Source organism: Emydura macquarii, unplaced genomic scaffold (genome assembly GCF_026122565.2).
Source record: "Emydura macquarii macquarii isolate MOO-44397 ecotype Brisbane River unplaced genomic scaffold, CSIRO-AGI_Emac_v2 contig_2473, whole genome shotgun sequence".
NCBI classification, from domain to species: domain Eukaryota; kingdom Metazoa; phylum Chordata; order Testudines; family Chelidae; genus Emydura; species Emydura macquarii.
In genome coordinates this window covers 2,883,768-2,908,420 of record NW_027132610.1, presented here as the reverse complement: position 1 = coordinate 2,908,420, position 24,653 = coordinate 2,883,768, and the positions used below count along the sequence as shown (strand labels likewise).

Genomic DNA, 24,653 nt, shown 5'->3' with positions numbered 1-24,653 from the left:
TCTCAATGTAGAAGGTTAAGGCCCTCATAATATCTAAAGTGCAGCCTCCGCTCCCTGCTAGTAGTGTGCGGCTTTGGAAAGAAAACTGGGAGAAAAATGTCCTGGTTTGTGTGGAAATGAGTGATGATCTTCGGTTGAAAAGCTGGATGAGGGCAGAGATGGATCTTATCTTTGAAGAAAGTCATATAGGGTGGTTCTGATGCAAGTACTTTAAGCTCGGATACCCTCCTGGATGAGGTTATGGCTATGAGAAAGGATACCCTCCTGGATGAGGTTATGGCTATGAGAAAGGCCACCTTCCAGGACAGGTAAAGGAGTGAGCAGGTTGCTAGAGGCTCAAATGGAGGTCCCATCAGCCTTGAGAGGACAAGATGAGATCCCATTGGGCCACTGATGATCATGTCAGTGGGCACAGTCTGTTCAGCTCTTTCAGGGACTGCACAGCCAAGAGGGTAACGAACACCGAGCAACCGGATTCCCCGGGATGGACTTAATTGATGACTCAAAGAGGCCCTGTTGCTTAAGGTGCAGTAAATAGTCCAAAATTGATGGAATTGACACCCATTGTGGATTGACTACCCTTTTGAGCTGCCCAAATTGAAAACCATTTCCACTTTGCTAGATAAGTAGCCCCTGTAGAGGGTTTTCTACTGCTGAGGAGGACCTCCCTAACTTGCTCCAAACATGCTAGCTCCGTGGTGTTCAGCGACGGAGCTTCTATACCATGAGGTGTAGTGACTTGAGATTGGGGTGTCACAACATGCCATGTTCCTGGGTGATCAGGTCTGGGAGCAAAGGTAGAGTGATCGGTGTGGCCACTGAAAGGTTGAGGAGCGTGGTGAACCAGTGCTGGCGGAGCCATTAGGATCACCAAGGCCCTCTCCTGCCTGATCTTTTCCAGGACCCTCTGGGTGAGAGAGGTCAGAGGTCAACACTCTGACACCACCTCCGTCTGTAGACCCATACGCCAAGCTATCCTATGGAGTAGCTCCTGGTGTGCTCTGGTATTGTCCGGCATTGATGCTGGTGTAGCTCCTGCTACAGCCTCATCCGGAGATGAAGAGGAGGATATTCTAGTGGTTGGTGCTAACCCATCCTGCCCCTCGGCACCGGAAGGGTCACGCGGTGCCATCACCTCCTCCTCTTCTGAGCCAGAGTCGCAGGGAACATCCGCCATGGTGCTGGGAACAGAGCCCTCCCTTGGTGCCGTGCTGCATGCTTCCGGCGGAGTGCGAAGGTCTCCTACTCCACCCTTCAGATGACATGAAGGAGAGCGGTCTGCCTGTCTGGGACCCGTGGGCCTGGTGGAACGCCCATGGCGTCCAGAACGGCCACTGCAAGGGCACCTGCCACTGAAGGGCACATGGCATTGCAAGGGATTGGGCTGCCTCCACCCTTTGCTGCCTGCCATGGTGCTAGTCCTGTTGGGATGAAACAGACTCCGCTTCTGAGTCTGAAGAGAATCACCCACTCCGTGGAGACCATGGACGTGTGGTACCAGACAGTGCCAGGGAACAGTGCTGTAGAGAGAGGGACCTAGCCATCATAGCTGGCTTGCCCTGAGAGGGCACCGTAGGCCTCTTTGGTGCCGGCATTTGCGCCTGGTCCCAGCAAGATGGAGGTGTCAGAGCTGTATCCTCTATCAGCTCCTTTGCCGCCTCACAGGCCTCTGGCGTGGAGGGGAGTTGCAACTCCTCTTCCTGTGTATCCCCCGAATGGGGAGGCCATAGGGCCCAGACTCAATGAACCCCTCACCGTGGCTGAAGTCAACAGCGCTGTGTGCGCAGACTCAGGGCTTAAGTGGTCCAATGCAGGACGCACTTTACTGTCCTCCCGGCGTGTCGAGAGCTTCAGTATCGGCAAGCACCCTCTGTCCGCCTTCTTCTTATGCAACACCAGGGAGTGGGAGCGGTGCTGGTATTGTGTCGGTGACATGCTCTTCGGTGCCAGGGAAGCATGCCGGTGCTGAGGCTCCTTCGGTATGGAGTCCTTTCTAGGGGGCACCTCCCTGACCGATGCTGACGCACTCCTTACTGAAGCCAAAGGCCTCTGCTCCGCGGAGCTGTCCACAGGGTGAAAGGTGGACTCCATAAGTAGAAACTTGAAGTCTCTGGCTTCGCTCTTTCTGGGTCCCTGGGGTGGAAGCTTCTGCAGATGGTACAGCGATCCCATAGGTGAGACTCCCCTAAACATCTGAAGCAGGAAAAGTGTGGGTCGTCTCTGGGCATAGACTTCTTGTAGGACCCACAAGACTTGAAGTCAGGCCTGCCCTGTCCCCAGGCGGGGATAGGGGGAAAGGGAGACTACCTGATAAGTGGGGTACTCTATCCTAATACTTTACTAATTACTATATTATATTAACTACTACTTGAACTATTTACAGATACTTAAACAAAGGATGAGATAAGGGGAAGATTTGCTGTTCCAGCGACCGTCACGGGCGGTAAGAAGGAACTGAAGAGGTGGAGGGTCAGCAGAGTCCTATGTAGGGCACCATGGAGGCGCGACTCCAGGGAGCTCCACAGCCAACCCTACGGGTGTCTCTAGGGCAAAAGCTTTCTGGCAAACCGTGCACGTGGCACGCACACACGTACTTGGAACTGACACGAGCAAGCACTCGAAGAAGAAACAGTTACTGCACAGGATGAGTAACTTCTTCGAATAGCGTTCCTATGCGTGCTCCACTGTAGGTGACTACCGAGCAGTAACCCTTTAGGAAGGCTGGAACTTCAGAGTCAGATTAGTCACCGTTGATAGTACTGTGGAGCCAATGATGGCATCAGAGTCTGAGTCCCCAGTAATTGCATAGTGTTTTGAGAAAGTATGGACTGATGCCCATGCACCGCTCTATAGAGCTCTTTAAGACATCTTTAAGGAAGGCAACAGATGAGGAGATTGATCACATGAAATGCATATGGATTGAGTAGAGAGGGGTCATATTACAGATTTCATAGCACTATTTAATGCAGTTCGAGACCCATTCGGACAGCCTTTGGGCTGATATAGCTGTGCTCTTAGTTCTTTCTGCAATGGAAAAAAATAGGACAAAACCCTTCAGGAAGGGTTTTGTCCTATCAGGGTAGGATGCCACAACTCTCCTGACATCTAGTGTATGCAGAATAGCCTCATTGTCTCAGTGAGGCTTAGGGTAAAAGGTTGGAAGATGAATGGACTGATTCATGTGGAATGGTGAAGCAACTTTAGGGATGAACTTCACGTGAGGTCTAAGTGTGACCTTATCTGGGAAGAGTATCATATATGGGGGATTTGCCATCAGGGCAATTCTCCTAGCTGAGGTAATTGCAATTAAGAAGGCTGCTTTCATCGATAGATGTGTCAGTGACCAGGTGTACACAGGCTTGAAACGGGGTCTCATGAGCCCTTTCAGCACTAGATTTAAGTCCCATGAGGTGGTAGGAAGGTGAGGTTGCGAGAAGAGGTTTGTTATTTCCCTTTAGGAACCTCTTAGTGGTCAGGTGAGATAAGATTGAGTGCCCTTCCACAAGTTGATGAAATGCTATAATGACTGCTAGGTGAACTTTGAGGGAGCACAGAGATAACCTCAATATCTTAAGAGTCAGGGTCTAACCCAGAATGTGAGGGAGAGATGCCGAGACTGGAGAGATCTGCCTGGATGAGCACCAAGCCTGGAATCTGGACCATTTCTGCAGGTAAGTGTGGTGTGTGGAGGGCTTTCTGTTGTATAATAAGACCTGCTGTACCTCTTTTGAGCTCATGTAGGAGCCAAGACTAGAGGTGGAGGATCCCAAATTGGGATGCATGGTGCACCTCTTGCCCTGAGACAGAAGATGGCTGGAAGGGAGATAGGTGGGCACATTGCGAGCTGCATCAGGTAAGGATATCAGGTTTGTCTTGGCCACATGGGAGCAATAAGAATGATATTGGCTCTGTCCCTTTTTATCTTGAACAGGATCTTTAGTAAGACAGAAAACAGAAAAAGTGTAGAGAAAGTCCTTGTCCCAGGCAAGAAGAGGAGCATCGCCCAGGAAGCACTGGCAGATCCCTGCTCTGGAGCAGTACTGCTTGTGCTTCTTGTTCTGGTGAGTGCTGAACAGATCTATAGATGATGTTTCCCAATGTGCGAACGTGTTGTGAAGTATTGACGAGAGCATCTCCCATCCGTGGCTGTGTGGGAATTTGTGGCTTAGACTGTTTGCTACTGAGTTCTGCGCACCTGGGAGGTAAGCTGCAGATAGGGTGATATTGTGAACGAGACACTAGTTCCAAAGCTTCATCGCTTCTGAGCACAGGGAGGGCAATCTTGCTCCCCCTTGCAGTTGATATAATACATGCAAGCTATGTTGTCCATATGGCTCTTAATGTGAGACCTTGTTATATGCGGTAGGAAATGAGCGCAGGTGTTCCTGACCAATCTCAACTCAAGGAAATTAATATGTAGATATATAGCTGAAGGTAACCATTTTCCTTGTATTTTCAGGGTGTTTAGAAGTGTCCCCCATCCCACAATGGATGTGTTAGTAATGAGGAGTGCTGCAGGCAGCATCTGGAAAAAAGGAGTTCCTTTGCCAATGTCGGCCGGGTTCCTCCACCGGATCAAGGAGTCTCTGACCTTGGAGGACAGAGACAATGGTTTTTGTAGAATGTCTGTGTTTGGCTTGTATATTGAGCTGAACCATATCTCCATGTGAAGCCAGCCATGAGGGATCACCACAGTGCTGGCTGCCATATGCCCCAGAATTTGGAGACAAACTCTGGCTGACACTTACAGGTTGAGCCGCATCTATAAAGCAATACCAACTGAGTTGAGCCATGTCTATAAGTGATACCAAGGATAGGAACCTGTCCAGAGGAAGGAAGACTTTGGCTTGAAGAGCATCCAGGTCAGCCCCTATGAACTCCAGACGTTGTACCAGTGTAAGGGCCAACTTCTGGGAACTGTATTGCAGGCTAGCTCCATGAACAAGCGTATCATGTCCTCGATGGCTCAACAAGCCTCCTGCAGAGACCAGACCCTCCGGAGGCAGTTGTTCAGGTATGGATAGATCATAATCCCTCAAGAGTGTAGATGGGTGGCTACTACCGAGAGGACTTTGGAGAACACTCTTGGGGCTGAAGACAGTCCATAGAGTAGGACTCTGTACTGGTAATGATAATTTCCTAAGGTGAACCTTAGGAACTGTCTGTGAGCTGGCAATATCGCAATATAGAAATAGGCATCCTGTAGGTTGTGAGCCAAAAATTCTTCTCCCTGCTCCAATGCAAGAATGATTGTTGACAAGGTAACTATCTTGACTTTCTGAGCTTTGATAAACTTGTTGAGAGCTCAGAGATCTAGAATGCGTCTCCAACCTCTTAGGAAATATCAAGATTAGATCCCTTTGCCTTGCAGGTGTTAAGGTACTGGTTCTATGGCTCCCAACTGTAAGAGGCGTCTATCTGCTGCATTAGCAGACTTTCATGAGAAGGGTCTCTGAAGAGGGACAGGGAAGGGTGTCGTGGAGGGGGCAGGGAGGTGAAGTGGATGGAGTAAGCAAGACTGATGATTTCCAGGACCCATTTGTCTGTGGTTATGCGCACCCAGGCACTGCAGAACATTGCCAGGTGTGGCCAAACGAGGTTGATGGCATTTGGGAGTGGTCTCATGGCGCCTCGACTTGCCTGTCAAAAGTGTGTCTGAGTGGGTGGTTGGATAGAGGGCTGGACCCCAGAGGGCTTGCATCTAGAGAATTTATTTATTTTTCTCTGCAGCTCGTAACTGCCCTGAGGCATGAACTGGGACTAATGTGGTCTCTGATGGTATTGACCACTAAACTCTCGCGTGTTCCAGATTATAGATAACCAGAGACCTGAGAGTTGCCCTTGAATTTTTCAGAGAATGGAGAGAAACATCTGATTTCTCTGCAAAGAGACTATCACTTTCAAAGGAAAGGACTTCAGCTGTGGTCTGCTCCTCCTTTGGGAATCCCGAGAGGCGGAGCCACAAAACTCGCCTCATCACTGCAGTCGTGGAGATGCTCCTGGCTGCCGTATCAGCTGCGTCAAGGGCTGTCTTTGCCAACAACCGTCCCTCTTGGACGATGGTCTTGAAGACATCCCGAGAGGCTTCTGGCAATTAATCAAAGTCACTGAGTCTATGATAATTGGTGTAGTCATACTTGGCTAGTAATGCCTGGTAGCTGGCAATTCTAAATTGCAGGAAGGTTGAGGAGTATGCCTTTCTGCTGAAAAAGGTCTAGGCACTTTCAGACTCTGTCATAATGCGTGCTTCTAGTTGCTGACCTCAGGAGTTGACCGCATCCACCACGAAGGAGCAGGGTGGCGAGTGGGTGAAGAGGAACTCAGAGTTCTTGACAGGGACATAATCTTTTTTGTCCACCCACTTGCAGGTCATGGCTACTGAAGCTGGGTTTGCCATACCACCTTGGCTAGGTCCAGGACAGCCTGATTAACTGGCAGGGCAATTTTGGAGGTAGCTGAGGCATGTAGAATGTCTATCAGCTCACGGGGGTGTCTTTTATCTCCTCCAGGGGTACATGGAGTGGTCAGCTATCCTCTCAGCCAATTCTTGGAATTACTGGAACTCATCTGCCAGAGATGGTTGTGACAGCATGACTGCCTCGGCGGGGGATGAAGAATATATGGTCTTAGGTATAGCCTCCTCCTCTGCTTCCCTTCTTGCTCCTCCATGTCTTGGATAAAGGCTCATAATGTTGCAGCCAAGGAAGCATGTCTGGAAGGATCTTGGGTCATACTTTGAACACCTGAGGCTGATTGCCGGTGCGCTGCCAAGGATCCCAGTATGGTGGCATAGGGCCTAATGGAGGTGCATATGAGTGACTATACCAGGATGATAGTACATCCCCAGACCCTGATAGTAACAGATCCCGTGTGGAGCTTGGGAGGCATAAATAGAAGTCTCATCTGGATCGCTCTTTGATCCCTCACTTGACAATGGCAGGGCAGCATATGGCCAAGAGGAACTGTCCCTTGAGTGGCTTTAGCATGGTTCCGGAGCTCCGGTACCAAGATGCGGAGAATTGGGGTCCCCTAAGATCAACTGATCTTTTGACTGTTGGAAATGTGTTGGCACCAACCTTCCCAATGTTGGTGGCAGTGCCGGTGATAGGGACCATGCCCACGCCGACCTCTCCAGTGCCAAATGGGCTGGTGGTGCTGATGGTATTGAAACTGAGTCACGTATCAGGAGTGTCTTAGGGAGTTTGCCCTTGTCCTTTTGTACTGTGGCTTCTGCGCCCTTGCCCAAAGAATCCGTGGGTTTATCGGCGGTACCAGACAGTTGGTGGGAGGCCTCGGCACCAGACTGTCTCAGTGCCGAGGACACCGAGCAAGACGGAGATTGCTTTTGGTTATCCCTGGGCTCCTGGCTCTTTTCCTCAATTTATGAGAGGAGTCCCTTGCCCATCTTTTCAACCCACTATCTTCACGCTTGCCCATGGGTTGTGCCCAGAGAGTCGCCTCCATAAAGATGATCTTCTGGCAAAGCTCTCTGTCTTTATAGAATCTCTGTCTAGATCGTTGGCAGAGAGAGCACTTGCTCTGCCTCACCCAGACAACGAATGCACTGAGAGTGCTTGTCTGCGACCAGAACTGCCTTGCTGCAAGTGCGACACTTCTTGAAGCCAGGAGAGCCAGACATTCCCTTGTCCAGGGGGTTCCCCCCGAAACCGGACTCAACATACTACAAAGTCTTCTGTTTTCTTTTTCTTTTATTTTTAGGCATGGCCAAATAAAAGATAAAATAAGCAAACTGGAGTTTTGCAAAGTAAAAGATTTACAACTGAAAGGGAACTTAATCCGCTAATGGGACTGCCGAATATTCCGTCTCTAGTCAGGGGTGGTTGAGAAGGGACTGAGGACGGTTAGCTCATGCGTGCTGGCTAGCCCCGTGGTGCAGCACTGGAAGAGACAGCACACATGTGGGTACAATGGACACAGCTACCAAGTTCTCCGATCAGCAGCGCAGGGACGCAGACACACCTAGAGTGGAGCACCCATAGCGACACTACTCAAAGAAGAATCTGATTTCCTAGACAGTTTTTCCTATCTAAATTTTCTACTTTCCAGGAGTCTTGAGTATTTCTGCAGTGTTTAATTAAAACATATTTTTCCTTCTATAAACATGGAAGGAAGAAAGATGAGAAAACCATACATAACTTTTCTTATGAACTACAAAATTAAATTCTCTGAAATTTTTCAGACCAATCCAAGACTACACATCATAATCATAAATCATAGGGTTGGAAGAGACCTCAGGAGGTCATCTAGTCCAACCCCCTGCTAGTCCAATCCCCATCTAGTCCAATCCCCTGCATCTAGTCCAACCCCAGCGAGGGTTTTGTCAAGCCACATTTTAAAAACCTCCAAAGATGGAGATTCAACCCCCTCCCTAGGTAACCCATTCCAGTGCTTCACTACCCTCCTCGTGAAAAACTTTTTCCTAATGTCCAACCTAGATCTCCCCCCACTGCAATTTGAGACTGTTGCTCCTTGTTCTGTCATCTGCCACCACTGAGAACAGCCTAGCTCCATCCTCCCTAGAACTCCCTTTCAGGTAGTTAAAGGCTGCTATCAAATCTTCCCTCATTCTTCTCTTTTGCAAACTAAACAAGCCTAGTTCCCTCAGTCTCTCCTCGTAAGTCTTGTGCTCCAGCCCCTTAATCATTTTTGTTGTCCTCCGCTGGACTCTCTCCAACTTCTCCACATCCTTTATGTAGTGGGGGGCCCAAAACTGGACACAATATTCCAAATGGGGCCTCACCAATGCCGAATAGAGGGGAATAATCACTTCCTGCGATCTGCTGGCAATGCTCCTATTAATGCAACCCAATACGCTATTAGCCTTCTTGGCAACCAGGGTACACTGCTGACTCATATCCAGTTTCTTATCCACTGTAATCCCCAGGTCCTTTCTGCAGAACTGCTGCCTAGCTCATCGGTCTGTAGCTGTGTATGGGATGCTTCTGTCCAAAGTGTAGGACTCTGCACTTGTCCTTGTTGAACCTCATCAGATTTCTTTTGGCCCAATCCTCCAGTTTGTTTAGGTCCTTCTGTATCTTATCCCTACCTTCCAGGGTATCTACCACTCCCCCTAGCTTAGTGTCATCTGGAAACTTGCTGAGGGTGCAATCTACCCCATCCTCCAGATCATTAATGAAGAAGTTGACCAAAACCAGCCCCAGCACTGACCCCCTCAACACTCAGCACTCATCAGCACTCATCAACACCGCAAGATATAACTAAAGCTCTTATAGTTATCTAGGTTCAATGAATAAGTAAACAGAAAACTAAACATGGTAATATTGTTAGAAGAAGATCATGACTCAGACAGATTAAATTATGACAATTCTTGCCAAAGGCAATTGCCTTTGACGGTGATTTTAATAGCAAGACATGACTGACTAACAGTAACGAGATAATCTAGGGAGAAAAATTAAGATATTAATATTTGTTCTTGAAATTGGAATTCAAATTGTAACGAAAATGGTCTTCTGACCTTTAGAGGCCGTTTCATCCAAAAGAAACTGAACACACATGTATCATACACCCATAAAAAGGAATCCACAAGTTTTATATGTCTATAAACAGGCTTCCATCACCTCCCACAATGTATTTCCTACAGGGAAAGGATATAAACCCCCTAAAAACCTATGATAATAGTAATAACTAAAAGAAAGCTATTGAGGATCCCAAGGTAATCAAGGTCACCAGGCATTTAATAGGGAAATAAGAGACTTCAATACAGTACATAAGGTGAATAGAAGGATAAATGTGTTGTAATTAAGCACTGCAGACATTCTCAGATTCCTGGAAAGTAGTGACATGCTAACATGCAAAGTCCCTCCAGCCTGGATTTAGGTGCTGAGAAGGGAGAGGCTTAGAAGAAGTATGTGATCACATAATTAAAGATTGTATCATAACACATACACGCAAAGGAGCCAAATTAAGGTTTTATGGGCAACCTTATTATGGCATTTCCTTATTTATGAACAACTGCCTTTGCAAACCTTGTGTTTTTATATTTTTGTACGTAATTTAAGGTTTTTTCAACTTAAAATTGAAAAAAAAAACCCCGAAAAAGTTTAATCACGTGGAATCATACTGATTCCCCCAATGGGCCACCAGCAGGATTGGGATCTTTAGATCCCACAATTCTCTATCATTTGAACTAGTCGCAGTTATCTTCTGTTATCTTCTACATGGACCTGCCACTGGAGTGGGATAAACACACACACTTTGCCAGCGGGTTTCATAGCTATTTCTAGACAGCAGAGGAATGTCGAGACTCAGGAATAATGAGTTTCTGTGAGAGAATATGTTCTAGTGATTATAGACCCCAGACTCTCACATCAGAGAACTTAGCTGCCAAACTCTATCAAGTGTCTACTGAGCATATGTGCACAATTTCAGAGTCTTTTAACTAAGCCAGATTTGGGCAAACTGTCCCAGGGACAGGAAAAGGCATGATGACACCCACCCCCTGCCAAAACTTCAAGTCCTTGTTCCAAAGCATGGAGGCACTACAGCGTCTCAACAAAAGGGATGGAACAATATTTTACCACGAGCAAAATATTTTCCCCAACCTCATTCCCAGAAACAACTAAATCATTTTAGCTGAAGCTTCCCCCAAAGAGTTCTTCCTAAAAGTCTGGCAAACTTATAGGACCCAGTTGGTTGTAACAGAAAGTGTAGGGCAATCTTAACAATAGGAGTTGTTACCTGTGTGGCCTATAATGGCTTAAGGGACACAAACGTGAAAAATCAATGTCTCTGAAAAATTTTGTACTGAACAGCCAAAATTACTATAATTAAAAGTTAGGACATTTCCCCCCTTTTTTCAGTTTTTTCACATTATATATTTAACAACACCACTTTGTGTATTACCAGTTTTGCCGTTCCTCTGCACTGTCAATTTCTTCCTTGCTGAAAAGACTCTTAAAAATATCAGAGAGCAGAAAAACCTTAAAAACAGTTTTTCCCAAAAAAATTCAGGACATACTTAAAGGGTGCTTTAGCAGATATGGGATAATTTTCTGAAACTAGTTCTGAAACTATTTTCTGAAAGCAAACAGAATTGAGCTGACATAGTGTCTGCTCTACAGAACAGGTGAGTGTCTCTGAAAATTGACTTTGATATTAAAATAACATCGAATTAAAAATTAGTGACAAAAAAACAAATGTAAAGGATAACTTTTCATCTCACTTGTATCCAAAGCATTTTTAAATGTTACAGTATAATGTATTTAAATTTTTTTAAAAAAACATAAGAATTCTGCCTTGAATAATTTGGTCTTTACTTACATTAATATTCTAACAAAGGAAATCCTGGAGATTCTACTAAATTTTAGCTTTTCAGTGCAAACAGTTACCTAACTTACCTTTTCCGGAAGGCTCAAAAACTCATCTTTAACTTTACGCATGTCTTTAAGAGTTATTTTGGCAGTGTTGCCAAAGTCAACATATTTAACTTCAACTTCTTGATGGCCTTGTAGTCCTTCAGAAAACATCACAATATCAAGTAAACAAATCAGAAGTCAATACGTGAAACTATCATTAGGTATATACTAAACATCAATGGCCAACATTTCAAAGACAGATGTACACATACACTGTGTGTGCATAAAGTATCACACTCAAATAATTTAGATCCCAACTAAGCAAAGTTGCTACAGCCTTAAATAACCAGCCCAAAGTTCCCTCAGATCAAAGAGAATTACTGTGTAGAATAAAATTCTAACAGTTGGTCCTAACACCAACCCCTCATACTTCTTAGGACAGGGGTAGGACAAAAATGTGGCTAAAACGCACTGTGCTTGGATAACTCCTAGCTAGCAAGTGTCCCTTATATCAGTGCTTAGCACAGTAGAGTCTTGGTTCATGACTAGGTTTCCTAAGTGCTACGGTAATACAAATAAAAAAATAGTAGCTGAGATTTAATTCAGATCAGCCTCAAACAATGACAAGGAGACAAACCAGCAACTGCTCCCAGTATCAGAGCACTGCAACCAGTTTTTTGTGGCTCTTCTATATCTGCTACACCCACAGAATTGGGCTCTGTGTTGTGAAGGGAAAACAAGATGGGGTCCCTGTTTCTGCTGAGAACTGATTTTTAGAAATGGCTGCAAAAGCCTGAGATTGAAAGTACCTTTCTAGCAAAAGTTTAAATCTTAGAATGTTAAGGGTTAACAAGATAGTTATGGAACCTAGACGCCAGCAGGGATGGAATGCAGAGAAAGACCTTGTAAATTAGATAAGGGAAGTTGAAATTGCTGTGATGGGAAAATTCCTGGATGGGTAGTTTTTTTTAGTGTGTATGACCATGGAAGCTGTAACTATATAAACTGTTAGAATTTAGTTTTAAGCTGTCGTTTCTTACATTTGAAGGGACCACCTTCTTTACGTAAAGAATAAACTTTGATTTTGCTAATCTGTTGTTGGCTAATTCTGGACCATCCGCTTAAGGCAACGGACATATTAGTAAGGACCCCTGAGTTTGGGTTCTTCCACAATGTACAATGACAGTTATGATTGTGTTTACTATTGAAGTTCTACTGTGTATGTGTATAAGTGTTTTTCCCCCATCTACTATACTTCAAAATATGTAAAACAAATTATTAACAGAAAATCAGCAAAATAAAAGAAAGTAGTATTAAACATAGTTTATAAGATTATAAAGTTGACTATTAGAATTGGTCTTTATTACTAACTTTTGCAGCAATAAAAGTGACTATTACTCATTATTCATTTTCAGTATATAGTTCTGACCAAATGCCACTTCAAATTATTTAACTGACCACCACAATTAGATAATTGGTAACTAACATACTTACCTGTAACTTGTGCTCTATACCAAACTCCATCTTCAAACTTTGCTATACAGGCTTGGCCTTGAATAGGACAGATAATATCCAGGTTTTCTCCATCATCATTTTTATATACTTCCTCAATTTTCTTCACGAGAACTAAAAAGTCCAGACTTTCTACCTAAAATAACAAAAACAAAAACAAAAAACCTCTACAGTAACTTATTCATCAGAATAATCCAGACATTCAGAATGTTTTGGGACTTGTGGCATTCAGTTCCAAATGGGAGCTTGAGCTCAAAGGCCCCAGAAGGCAGTGACTGTCACAGAAGGTGTAAGTGTACTAACCAATGTTCCAGTTTTTTAATACTGCCTTGTTTAAACCTACTATTGAAAGAGATTGTGTAGGCTATTCTCTAATACCACACTTTGGGTGATACACTAAATTGATGCAGACACAGAAACAGACATATACCATAGTATGGGTAAATAGAGACCAAAACGTTATTAAACAATTAACCAATAGCGATCCACTACTTAACTTACTCAGCAGGGCTGTTCCAGTGAGGAACTCATCTAGACAACAATGGCCCTGGGCTTTACAAACCTACAAGTGAGTATGAATTTAATGTCCCCTCTACATCCTCAGGCCCATCCAAGGATCCTGGCTGAAAGCCAGAGTCCCAAATTGTTCTCCATCCTCCATGAAAGGGATAGGAAAAATTATGGGAGCCACACATGGAAGTATACCTCCTCACCGTGCAATGTTGTGCTCTGAGCCCACCGGGTTACAGGGACCTCACATTGAACCCACCACCAGGATGCCACATAGAAGGTGAAAAACCCCAAACAGCAGTTTAGCAATTTTGCCATAAAGGAAAATCCCTTACAGACCACAAACAAATTTTGGTGATCCACTTTGTCTCTTGGATTGCAAGAGATCTAGCTCATTAGACAAGGGTGGGGAAAGGGGGGACTGGAACAGAAACCAAAATGGCTACTTGCCAGAAACAAAAATAAGCTCCCCCTCAAGCAGGCGAGAGCCAACCGCTCAGCCCATCATGAACCCTGCTGTCCAGTGGCAACAGGAGTGGGTGGAATAGGCTCCAGTACCCAGATAACATGAAATATCCACCCTCCTACCCCATACTGTGGGAAGAGGGAATGAAAAAGTGGCAGCACCTCCCCTTTCTCCCATGCTCCAGGCCAGGGTGGGGGGGAACCAGGAGGAGCACATACAGCATTGCCTCAGCAGCTGCTCCTTGAGATCCCCATCCTCCAATTAGAGGGGAAGGAAGGAGAGAAGGGATGTCCCCATTGCTCCCTGACCCTTCGAAGACACACCCTGGCTAGCAGGATGAGCTGTTTATTAATTTGGTATGGTCCCCATTGTTATATTATTTGTATTGGGGTAGCATCCAGAAGCCTCAGCTAGGATCAGAACCCCTTTGTGCTGGACACTGTACATACACCTAGGAAGTTACTTATAGGTGGGGGATAAGAAAACTAACTAGAACTTTTCTGGGGGGGGAAGCAACTGATTATTAGAAGTCTAATATCTTTTTTGGAAGCTTAAAGTTTTATTGTTTGATTATTTAAAGCCCAGAAATTTTTAATCAATATTTTAATAAACTATACAACATTTTTAAATACTTACCAACTGAAGGTAGAAATCACTAGGACTATTGATGTGACAAACTACAATGGAGACTTCTGTCATTTCTTGTGGCAATGTGGGTGGACAATATTGCAAGGCCATATTATTTTCCGGTTGACTGGGAAGCTGTGATCGAAACCTAATGAGAATAATGGTTGTGAATAAATTCTGTCAAAGCCAGTTATGGATGAAAGGCACCTTCACATGGAATTTTATATGAAAGGCCTAATGGATTGTCTATTAAAAAACTCAGTAATCATCTGGATTTGCCAGTAATATTTGTAGGGAATAGTAGATAAGACCTCTTCCATTTATCTTCCCTTCTCTCATCCTTTTTTCCTTCAAAAATCCTTATTTTAATGACAATTAAACATTCAAAGAAAAACAAAACCAGAAAAACTTCAAGCTAGTAAAATCCACAGTAATATATTTTAGTTGTTCTTTGTGTCAATTTATGTGTTATGAGTGAACAAAAATATAAATTGAAAGCTTAGACATTTTTCTTAAGGTATAAGTCTGACAGCTCTGCTCTGCATCTTTTTGCGTATGCAATTAGAAATCAATTATCCAAATGAGGTTTTGTGGCAGCAAAATGGTTATGGCGCCATGTATGTAAATGTAATCATTCATGGGTAAAAAAAATTTGGAAGCTTTTTACAACTGCAGAAGCAAACCACTAGTTAGGGTACAATTTACAGAAAGTAAACTTAGTATCCTTACATTTTATTTGTATATTTTTAAAAAATATAAATGCTTAAAGTCCTTTTAAAATGGCACATACCTTGCTAACTCTGTAAAAACTAAAGCATCCTTAAGAGATACTGGCATGTCACTCATTTTATTTACTGGAGGTTTCTTCAGATCTACAATGAGCACACCATCCTCTTCTCTAAATACTTTCATTATAACAGCTTTGTTATTTACCATTCTCAAAAATTCTGAATTAACTTCTTCCTCCCAACCTTCATTCTGTTTAGGGGAAAAAAATTAGTGTTCTTAAGGATCATAAAAACAATCAAAAACAAAAAAAAAACCATCACACTCATAGGATAAAATCCCAATTACCACTGAAGTTAAGTTAGTGCCATAAGTCCCAATGACATCAAAGGAGCCAGGATTTTATCCACAGTACTTTAACACTGAAAAGACCTATAGACCATCTAGACCAGGGGTGTCAGACATCCAGCCCATGGGCCAGATACGGCCCATCAACCTTTTTGATTCGGTCCCTGGCGGCAACGCACGCTGCCGTGACATCTCGCGGTGTTATATTCTCTGGCGGCGTCACACACTGCCGCCAGAGAGTACAACACCGCGACATGTTGTGGCATCACGCACTGCCAGTCTGGCGGCAGTGCATGGAGTGCTGTGTGCACAAGACAGTGCTCCAAAAGGCAGGAGAGGGACAGTGTGGTCTTGGGGCATTGCACAGTACTACAATTCTTAATCATTGATCGATTCTTTTAATGGTAAAATAGCAGTAGTTGTAGAAGTGAAGTTACTGCAGTTTTTATATCTCTGATATCTAGCAAATAAAATATAATACTACATAAAAATGGTGGTGCCTAGTATTTTGATTTATGGTACATATAGCCCACTTGAAGTACATATAATTCAAATCTGGCCCACCATAGCAAATGAGTTTGACACCCCAATCTAGCCCATACATAACCTTGGCAGCACAGAATTGCTCTCTATTGTATATTTTCTATTTTTTCTTTTCAGGCTTAGTTTTAAATGGCTCAAACAATGGTCTTCTCATCACTTCCTTTTGTAGATTACGTCCCTTCCGAAAATGTCACCATTTGATTTTCCATTTAATCTCATTACTTACAATTTTACTCTTTTGAACAACCACAAACTATTCTTCTCTTTCTTTGGAATTTAGTTGTGGACAGTTTAGTATACAGTAGTCACTGTTTGGTCAAACTATGCTTTTTAATCTCTTACCTTCTTCTTCAAGCAATCCCTTCAATCTATTTCCAAAAGTCTTAGTACTATTATTACAAACTTAATTTTTTTTTAAAACAGCGTAGAACTGTTACATAGAATTTAAAATACTATAAATAGACAATTTTTATTAATAAATGGAAGAGAATATATAGTTGTAGGAACAAGGAATAATATTTGAGGTGCTTACATGTATTGTAGCCATGGAACCCTCACAAAAATAGTGTAAAAGGACTAAAGGAGATAAAAACATTTCTGTAGGTTTCTGCAGCCAGAGGGAAGGAGTTCAGTGAGGAGGCTCCCCCAATCCCTAGAGGCAGCAGGGAAACTGCATGCGTCCTATAGCCCGGTGCACTCCGTCGGGGTCCCTAGGCAGTGGCTCTCTTCTGGAGCCAGGGGGACGGGAGATCAATGCTCCCCTCTTCTGGCTCCAGCAGGGACCCCAACACCTAGCGATCCAGGCAGAACACTTTGCCGTGCTCTCTTCCACAGCCAAGAGGAGGGGAATGTTGATCTCCCATCCCGTTGGCTGAAGCAAGGAGCCTGCACTGGTCTCTCAGCCCTGTGGCAATGCACTTCGCCTGGTCCTTAGGCAGCGGCTCCCTTCTGCAGCCAGTGGGAGGGGAGTGGTGGGCCACTCTGAAAGCCCCCGGGGCCACAGGTTGGGAACCACTACTTTTATACATTCAACAGTATTTTGTGTATAGTCACTTCCCCTGTACAGTACTGTCCTCCTCTTTGTGTGGTCTCTTTCCCTTTCTGTGTGAAACATTTAAAAAAAACCCAAAAACCAGGAAAAGGTGTGGCTGTAAAACCTCAATAATTGGTAGATGGACTCCAGGGCAGATTGGAACTTTTTGGAGCATTTTCAGGTCAACTGTGCTCCTTGCAATTATACTAAATTCTTTTTGATTAAGCCATTATTAAAACAACTGAGATTTCACACTGACTGCTAGTCACAAATAATATCAGCAAGATTAGAACGCCACACTTTGAAATGATATAACTATAAACCATCCCTCCTGCAAAAAAACCACCACCACCAAAACACACATTTTACAGTTTGTTCATGGTAACAGGTCTTTCTGTCATCTCATTTATTTATTTAACTGTTGGAATGAGCAAAATCAGTGCAGTTTTCCTTTCACTGTTCCAATCCTGTATTTTTCTGGTTTGAAGATTTAGAGAAGCAGAGAAGGTCATTTCAATAATTCAGACTTGCAAGTTAATTGTTACCACTTATTTTATCAGTGTAATATGAACTGAAATGTCTTCCATTTAAGGTTGCCTGCAATAATATTGATAGAAATGTACAGATATATCATTTCAACATTTCTATCCCCACAGGAATGTTGCACAAATGAGGCTAACTCAATAAGCACAAATAAAAGCAAGTAATGAAGAAAGTATTCCTACAACTTATGTCCTTTTCTTAAGGAACAAATGTTAGTAGCAAGTGAGGGGTACTGGACAGAAGAGAGAATCAAGGGACATCAAGACCATTTTCAAGGTGAGTAGCACCAGGTTTTAGGTAAGACAGGAAAACCTCAATCAGACTTATTTTAAAATAGTTTTGCAAAGAGGACTGACTGTTCTATGTGACTTCCTATTTGGCTGAATTTTAAAAAAGACAGACATACCCTTGGCCCAAGCTATCAGACAACCAAGGAACATGACTGTCAATTCTATACTTCTCTTTTTGGAATGTAAGAAAAGGACATCTCCAGAACAACCCCCAAACCAGTCAAGTACAAATCGTTTATTGTAATATATCCTTTAGAACACAGATTACATAGCCACTGGCATTTCTTAAAAATTAAACTCTCATCACATACATTGGAAAATAACCTAAGCTTTTTTAATACATGACTTGATAAAACTGCTGTATACCTCTGTATTCTCCTTAAGGTTTTTTGGAGTATTTGGAAAGCTGTGAAAAGAAGACTAATTTTAACTTCCATAATAAAAAGCCTGAATGGAAAAATTTTTCTTAAACTGTACAAACAGCGCTTACTTACTGTGTTTTTGGGAACAATGTCCTTCAGCGAGCACTGCACTGCTAACGGATGAATATCCCTGAGCTGTGCCTCTATATGTGGATCAGGCTTCCTTATAAACACACACAAGTCATTTACCACTAAGTTCTGCAGAGCAACTTGTTCTGGCCTCACCACAGGGACACCACCAATCCTAGTGGGAATATAAGCAAACAATGATAGTACAAAAATGCAGCATAGTTGGGGAGCATGTGTAATTCCATGGACAAATTAATGATAGAAAGGTAAGGGAGGTTTCATTTGATTCATAAAAATCTACAGAATCATAATTTCAATGGTGTCACCCTTCGGGGCATGGCAAGGCAGACTTGCTCCCCTTCCTTCCCCAACTATCAACTCTAGATCAGGGGTTCTCAAACTTTTTTTGCTGGATCCCCTTTGAAAATATTTCAGGCTGTACGACCCGCCCCATGCCAGGCCACTTTCTCTCTCATGTCATGCCACACTCTCTTCTACGCTGCTACTGGGGATGACACTGCTGCTGTTCTCTGGCTACCCAGCTCTGAAGGGCTCTGGCTGTCAGCCATGCACAGGGCTGACAGCCACAGCTCCGGCAAATGTGGGGACTGACAGCTCGTGACCCCCCATAACAACTTTGTGATCCCTTGAGGGGTCCCGACCCCCAATTTGAGAACTCCTGCTCTAGATCCTCAGGTTAGGGGAAATTTTGATAATATAGTGTTATTGGAAATGAGTTAAGTTGGGTATCATTCAAAAACCCTTTCTCTAACAAACACAATGGTATCAAACATGACAAACCTTGAACAATCATGTAGGTGTATATTTGAGAAAGTGTTTAAAAACCAACTTTTAAAAATTATACTTTAACACAGACATGTCAAACATGCAGCCCTCACAAATTTAAATTATGGCCCTCAACTGACAGTACTGTGTTATCAGTTAATGCTCAGAACATACCTGATACATTTTGGGATGGTACAATGATTCATGAAGACAATTGAGTGTCTGCTGCTCTTTATTTAATCTGTCAGGTTTGTTAATTGGAATTTGCTGACAGTACTGGAAGACACTGTGAAATTCTAAAGGAAAAAGTTTCAGCCAGCTATTCTGCATTGAATGCCTGATACCTTGATGAAAATAAGAGTAGAAAAGTCTGACCCTGACATATGGGAGAAATTTTGGAAAGGAAACTGGGTTCTTAAAAGACCACTAGTCCCCTTCTGTGCACTTGGCTCAGACAAAGCCTTAGAGCACAAAAACAGAACAATCAAAGTCACTGGGGGGTGTTGGTACATCACACGGCATCTAAATGATCTTTCACAATATTTCCTGATAATCCCAGAACTCCACTGAACTTCATACATTAAGCATCGATGGGATGACTTCCCCAGAAGTGACCAAGCACCATCTAGACTAATTAGGTGCCGTTAAATGCCAAGAAGGAGTGATTTTAAAGCTACTGGATGAGTTTAATTGCACTGGCAACTCTACTGTATGGCAGACTGGAGTGAATTAATATTATGTCAGAAGCAGTCTTCAGTGATAAGATCACTAAAGTGTCAGTCAAATGGACACTTTGGGTCATGACTTGTATGAAGCCTTCAAAACCCAAACAATTATCCAAGGCTCTGTCAATCTATGTGCTCCAATTAAAAACTGACTAAAGCTGTGCTCGAATGCAAAGAAAATGAGTGTGAAGGTGGCAAAGACTATTACAGAGCTAACCGCAGACAGGTCATTGTTCACTCATCTCACTGTCGTCTAACATCACACTGAGATCTGAAATCTATGTGAGACTTTGGGAAAGTCTTGAGTTCTCTATGGTACCACAATCGATGATTGAATGCAATGGAATAATGTAAATGTGCCTGGAGAAAAGTAAACAAATGAACATCTTACATAGTCTTCCTAAGCCAGCACCTACTGACAACATGACCAGCAGAGGCCTTTCACTGTAGCAAACCTAGATGGTATGGCTGAGATACAAGCTTGCAATAAAACAAACTCTTAACACCTGCCAAAATTTGGCTCAATACTAATTATATGGCTATTGAGAAAATACTGGATCTATGATGACCTAGCATTTGACACACATGGAGAGGACGCAATTAAAATATTATCATAAAGAAGGAACTCCATGATACTGTACTTGTCCTACACAAAATCATTGACTCTATGAACATCTCTAATGTCTCAGTGAAAAAAATACTGTCTTTTACTTGCATGAACAAGTTAACCACATACCTTCCAGGAAACATGCTACAGCATGCAAAGAATTTCTCAAAATTTTTGTTGTAACTTGGCATAATGAAGCTGCTGCCACACATTGTTAAATGAAGTTTATTCATAGTTCCCATGAGGAGGCAAATACTAAAAATTTTCCCACATGCCATCAATGGCTCAGAGAGAGATGCTACTAAACTCTGGATTTTTTGCATAAGACAAATATGTTTTAGTCTCTCTAGGAGATGCTACCTAAGTCTTCTGCAAGACTGTTTTTGTGCCTGCTGCTCGGGAACAGAATCCTTGTAGATCCCGCAGAAACATGTTCTTATCACCTGCACCATTAAAAACCACCACACTGCCAAGTTTCCATGCTCTTTCAGGATGTGACACTACTGGAAGGCTGGCTGGAAAGACCAAATTACCTAACTGGAAGGTATTTAATTCAGCATCTGAAGACTCTCCTCACTCTGAAGGTGCTCAGAACAGCTGAGCTGGTCACTGATGAGGTCATAAAGGCATTGGAAGCATTAATATGCCAAGTTTACCATTTGAAAACCAACATTACAACACTTGCTGAGCTATATTGGTGGACGTTTTCCAAGAAGCAGACAAATGGAGAAAAACTGCCACTTATTAAGGGTGCATTAATACCTCCTATCAACATGGCAAATTATCAAACAATAGAATGGCTACAGGATGATTGAACACATCCAAAACAACTCTCCCTTAATTGGCCTGGATAGGTTTTGGAGGATGGACTGGATCACACGTGTTATATGTGAAATACTATGCTCTTCCAAATCAATCCTTCAGTTAATCAAAGAGTTGCAGGCAAAGATCAGATGCTCACCACCCTGAAAACGTTTGGCCAGCAGTCATCTTTGTATGGAGATGTGCGTGAATGAAGATCAATGGGACATCATGTCTATCATGGTTCTCTAGACAGAGGCAACACTGATGAATAAGTATTTTCAGTCCTATATGCCAAGGCCAACTTCCCTAGGATTACCAAAGATCAAGGTCTTTTTTTGGTCAGAAATGAATCCTGCGTTAAGATATAATTTAAAAAAGTTGATTTTAAAATATTTTCTTAAATATGTGCCTACATAAATGTTGTAGGTTCGTCATGTTCGGCATCATGTTCACGAGAGAAAGGCCTTTTGAATGATATGCAACTTAACCCATTTCCAATGACACTATATTATCAAAATTTCCCCCACTGGAGCAGCAGGAAAGGATGACACCACTGAAATTTTGATTCTGTAGATTTTTACAAATCAAATGACACCTCCCTTACCTTTCTATCATTAACCTGCACGTGGAATAAGATTTTACACTATGCTTCCAGACTAGCATGTTATTTTTTAAAACAAGTTTTCACTTGATGATCAGTATAAAGAAGTACGTTTTTTAAATTATAAGAACAATGGGGTCTTAATATAAGTCCATTATAAAGTAACATTTTTTGAAAGAATTCCAAGGACCTTCTGTAAATAAACTGTAATTGGAAACTGTTCTTACAGCCAAGTCATAATGCTCAATCTGTGACAGCACATGCAATTCTGCAACATGTAACCATTTTACAGATAGGAAAGCTCAGGCAGAGAAGTTAACTGACTTTACAAGGTCACACAGTTATCACAACAGCAAGGATTGAAAAAAAAAACAAAAACAACAACTCAGAAACCCTACTGTGCCAGACTTTTGTTCTGACCACTACTAAGCATTCCCCAACAAGAACAAGTTCAGAGACAAGGGAAAATATTCCTTTTAAACGGGGTCTTTTTAATACATTGACAGAAATTAAACAAGCAAAATTCTATTTGACTTTATTATTGGAACACGATATAAAAAAGTAACAAAAACTGCCAAAGTATAAAAAAATAGGTAGAATATGTTCACGATAGAATCAGAGTTGGAAGGGATCTCAGGAGGTCATCTAATCCAACCCCCTGTTCAAAGCAGGACTAACCGCAGCTAATAATCCCAGCGAGGGCTTTGTCAAGCCGCATCTTAAAAACCTCCAAAGACGGAGGTTCCACCACCTCCCTAGGTAACCCATTCCAGAGCTTCATCACCCTCCTAGTGAAAAACTTTTTCCTAATATCCAACCTAGACCTCCCCCACTGCAACTTGAGACTGTTGCTCCTTGTTCTGTCATCTGCCACCACTGAGAACAGCCTAGCTCCATCCTCCCTGGAACCCCCTTTCACGTAGTTAAAGGCTGCTATCAAATCCCCCCTCATTCTTCTCTTTTGCAGACTAAACAAGCCCAGTTCCCTCAGCCTCTCCTCATAAGTCTTGTGCTCCAGCCCCCTAATCATTTTTGTTGTCCTCCGCTGGACTCTCTCCAACTTGTCCACCTCCTTTTTGTAGTGGGGGGCCCAAAACTGGATACAACACTCCAAATGCGGCCTCATCAATGCTGAATAGAGGGGAATAATTACTTCCTGCGATCTGCTGGCCATGCTCCTACTAATGCAGCCCAATATGCTATTAGACTTCTTGGCAACCAGGGCACACTGCTGACTTATATCCAGCTTCTTATCCACTGTTACCCCCAGGTCCTTTTATGCAGAACTGCTGCCTAGCTCGTCGATCCCGAGTCTGCAACTGTGCATGGGATTCTTCCGTCCTAAATGCAGGACTCTGCATTTGTCCTTGTTGAACCTCATCAGATTTCTTTTGGCCCAATCCTCCAGTTTGTTTAGGTCCTTCTGTATCCTATCCCTACCTTCCATGGTATCTACCACTCTCCCTAACTTAGTGTCATCTGCAAACTTGCTGAGGGTGCAATCTACCCCATCCTCCAGATCATTAATGAAGATGTTGAAAAAAACCAGCCCCAGGACCGACCCCTGGGACACTCCGCTTGTGACCAGCTGCCAGCTAGACATGGAGCCATTGATCACTACTCGTTGAACCCTATGCTCTAGCCAGTTCTCTATCCATTTTATAGTCCATTCATCCTTAACTTGCTGATAAGAATACTGTGAGAGTCCATATCAAAAGCTTTGCTAAAGTCAGGGTATATCACGTCCACCGCTTTCCCCACATCCACAAAGCCAGTCACTTCTTCATAGAAAGCAATCAGATTGGTCAGGCATGACTTTCCCTTGGTGAATCCATGTTGACTACTCCTGATCACCTTCCCCTCTTCTAAGTGCCTTAAAATGGATTTCTTGAGGAACTGCTCCATGATTTTTCCAGGGATTGAGGTGAGGCTGACCGGTCTGTAGTTCCCTGGATCCTCTTTCCTCCCTTTCTTGAAGATGGGCACTATATTTGATTTTTTCCAGTCATCAGGAACCTCCCCAATTGCCACGAGCTTTTAAAGATAATAGCCAATGGTTCTGAAATCACATCAGCCAACTCCCTCAGCACCCTCGGGTGCATTGCATCCGGCCCCATGGACTTGTGTATGTCCAATCTTTCTAAGTAGTACTGGACCTGTTCCTTCAGCACTGCGAGATGTTCACCTCCTTCCCATTCTGTGCCGCCCAGTGCAGTAGTCTGGGAGCTGACCTTGTCTGTGAAGACAGAGGCAAAAAAGGCATTGAGTACCTCAGCTTTCTCCACATCCTCTGTCACTAGATTGCCTCCCCCATTCTGTAAGGGGCCCACACTTTCCCTAATCTTCCTCTTGTTGGTAACATACCTGTAGAAACCCTTGTTGTTCCCCTTCACGTCCCTTGCTAGCTGCAACTCCAATTGTGCTTTGGCCTTCCGGATTTCATTCCTACATGTTCGAGCAGTATTTTTATAATCCTCCCTAGTCATCTGACCAAGCTTCCACTTCTTGTAAACTTCTTTTTTGTGTTTAAGTTCACGAAAGACTTCTTTGTTAAGCCAACCATATTTGCTATTCTTTCTGCACATCGGGATGCTTTGTTCCTGTGCCCTCAATAAGGTTTCTTTAAAATACAGTCAGCTCTCTTGGATTCCTTTCCCCCTCATATTAGCCTCTCAGGGGATCCTGCCCACCAGCTCCCTGAGGGA

At 43.3% G+C, this 24,653-nt stretch overlaps 1 protein-coding gene across 1 annotated transcript in view; it reads right to left on the bottom strand.

Moving 5' to 3' along the window:
* The window catches only part of RNF17 (ring finger protein 17), a 231,571-nt gene that overhangs the window by 132,800 nt on the left and 74,118 nt on the right, over positions 1-24,653 (bottom strand). The window contains exons 17-21 of the mRNA XM_067562728.1: positions 18,429-18,600; positions 15,242-15,429; positions 14,461-14,599; positions 12,831-12,984; positions 11,379-11,494 (exon numbers count right to left, since the gene is read on the bottom strand). Coding sequence (XP_067418829.1) covers positions 11,379-11,494; positions 12,831-12,984; positions 14,461-14,599; positions 15,242-15,429; positions 18,429-18,600 — 769 coding nt within the window. The remainder of the gene's footprint in view (positions 1-11,378; positions 11,495-12,830; positions 12,985-14,460; positions 14,600-15,241; positions 15,430-18,428; positions 18,601-24,653) is intronic.